We start from the raw sequence: 1,268 nt of genomic DNA, 5'->3' as shown, positions 1-1,268 counted from the left end.
GGGGGGGGGGGGGCGGATTGAGTCGTGCAATACCACTTTTAACTGTAAAACTGATGTTGTTTAAAATGATATGCAGAGGAAAGCTAGTCCTCTGTTTGGTGATCCCTTTGTTTTATGTACCTCTTTAGGGGCTGTGTCCACGGAGGCGCATTTACGCGCCTGAAAACGCCCAAAGTTGAGCATTTTTCAACTCTGGGCGCCTGCTCGAACGTGGGAAAAACGCATAGCATCAGCGCTGAGCACGGAAAAAAAGTCAACGGATTGTTTTTTTTTAAAAACGCGGCGTTTCCGTTGAAAACAATTGAAAAAACACGCCGGCCGCAGGGGTAAACGTCTCGGTGGACACAGCCCCTTAGTGTTCTAAAGTATTTCGATTACCTTAAAAAACTTGTGTTACAGTCACATGACTTTTTGGTGTGTGTTTGTGCAGGAGACGTGGTTCTGGCCGAGCAGCTCTGGATCTGAGGAAGTGATTCTGAGCGGGACTCACTGTATCGGGTCAGAGATGTCCATTCAGCAGTGCCGGCGAAACGCCCAGGTGTACTGTCCTCGAGGGGGCGGAGCCAGAGCGGCCGGGGTCACCTGTACAGAAGGTACGAGTTCACTCTCTGAAACTGTACAAACGCAATCTAGTGTATTCTGGGATGGCTTTCTGTGTGACTCTTTGTATGGTTTGTTCTCAGCCGCTCCAGATCTGGTGGTAGATGCTCAGCTGGTGCAGGAGAGCGCATATCTGGAGGACCGTCCACTCCACCTGCTCACCTGCGCACACGAGGAGAACTGTCTGTCATCATCTGCAGCGCGCATGCACTGGCCGTACGGTCACCGGCGTCTGCTGCGATTCTCCTCACGCATCATGAACCTCGGACGAGCTGACTTCAGACCGCGAGCCACCAAAGAATCCTGGACCTGGCACCAGTGCCACAGGTGTGTGTGTGTGTGTGTGTATGCGTGCGTGTGTTAAGCTCTTCTGTGGTCAGTCGACGATATAACACACTTCACAGAAGTCATCACGTGATGTTTGAAGAGCCAATGAAAGGGCAGGATTATGGTCACATGACAGCTGTTAGATGAGAAAGTAGGCTTGTTCGACTTGATGCGGCGCCGCAAGATCAGACAGGCGGATGACACCAAAGTACCGCGAGAGCGTTTCGAAAGCAAACTTTTTATAGTTTTTCGAATGGCTCTCACGGTACTTCGATGTCATCCACCTGTCGGATCTTGCGGCGCCGCATCAAGTCGAACAAGCCTACTTGTCTTCTCATTCA

General features: G+C 51.1%; 2 protein-coding genes across 2 annotated transcripts in view; both read left to right on the top strand.

The window, feature by feature from the left end:
* Window positions 1-1,268, top strand: part of LOC130571126 (uncharacterized) — a 155,984-nt gene that overhangs the window by 110,164 nt on the left and 44,552 nt on the right. The window lies entirely within an intron of this gene.
* The window catches only part of LOC130571672 (lysyl oxidase homolog 4), an 11,419-nt gene that overhangs the window by 6,855 nt on the left and 3,296 nt on the right, over window positions 1-1,268 (top strand). Inside the window, exons 9-10 of the mRNA XM_057362793.1 lie at window positions 431-593; window positions 684-927. Coding sequence (XP_057218776.1) covers window positions 431-593; window positions 684-927 — 407 coding nt within the window. The remainder of the gene's footprint in view (window positions 1-430; window positions 594-683; window positions 928-1,268) is intronic.

This window comes from Triplophysa rosa, linkage group LG20, assembly GCF_024868665.1.
Source record: "Triplophysa rosa linkage group LG20, Trosa_1v2, whole genome shotgun sequence".
Taxonomy (NCBI): domain Eukaryota; kingdom Metazoa; phylum Chordata; class Actinopteri; order Cypriniformes; family Nemacheilidae; genus Triplophysa; species Triplophysa rosa.
Note: the sequence above shows the minus strand (reverse complement) of the source record. Positions and strands in the feature narration are given on the sequence as shown.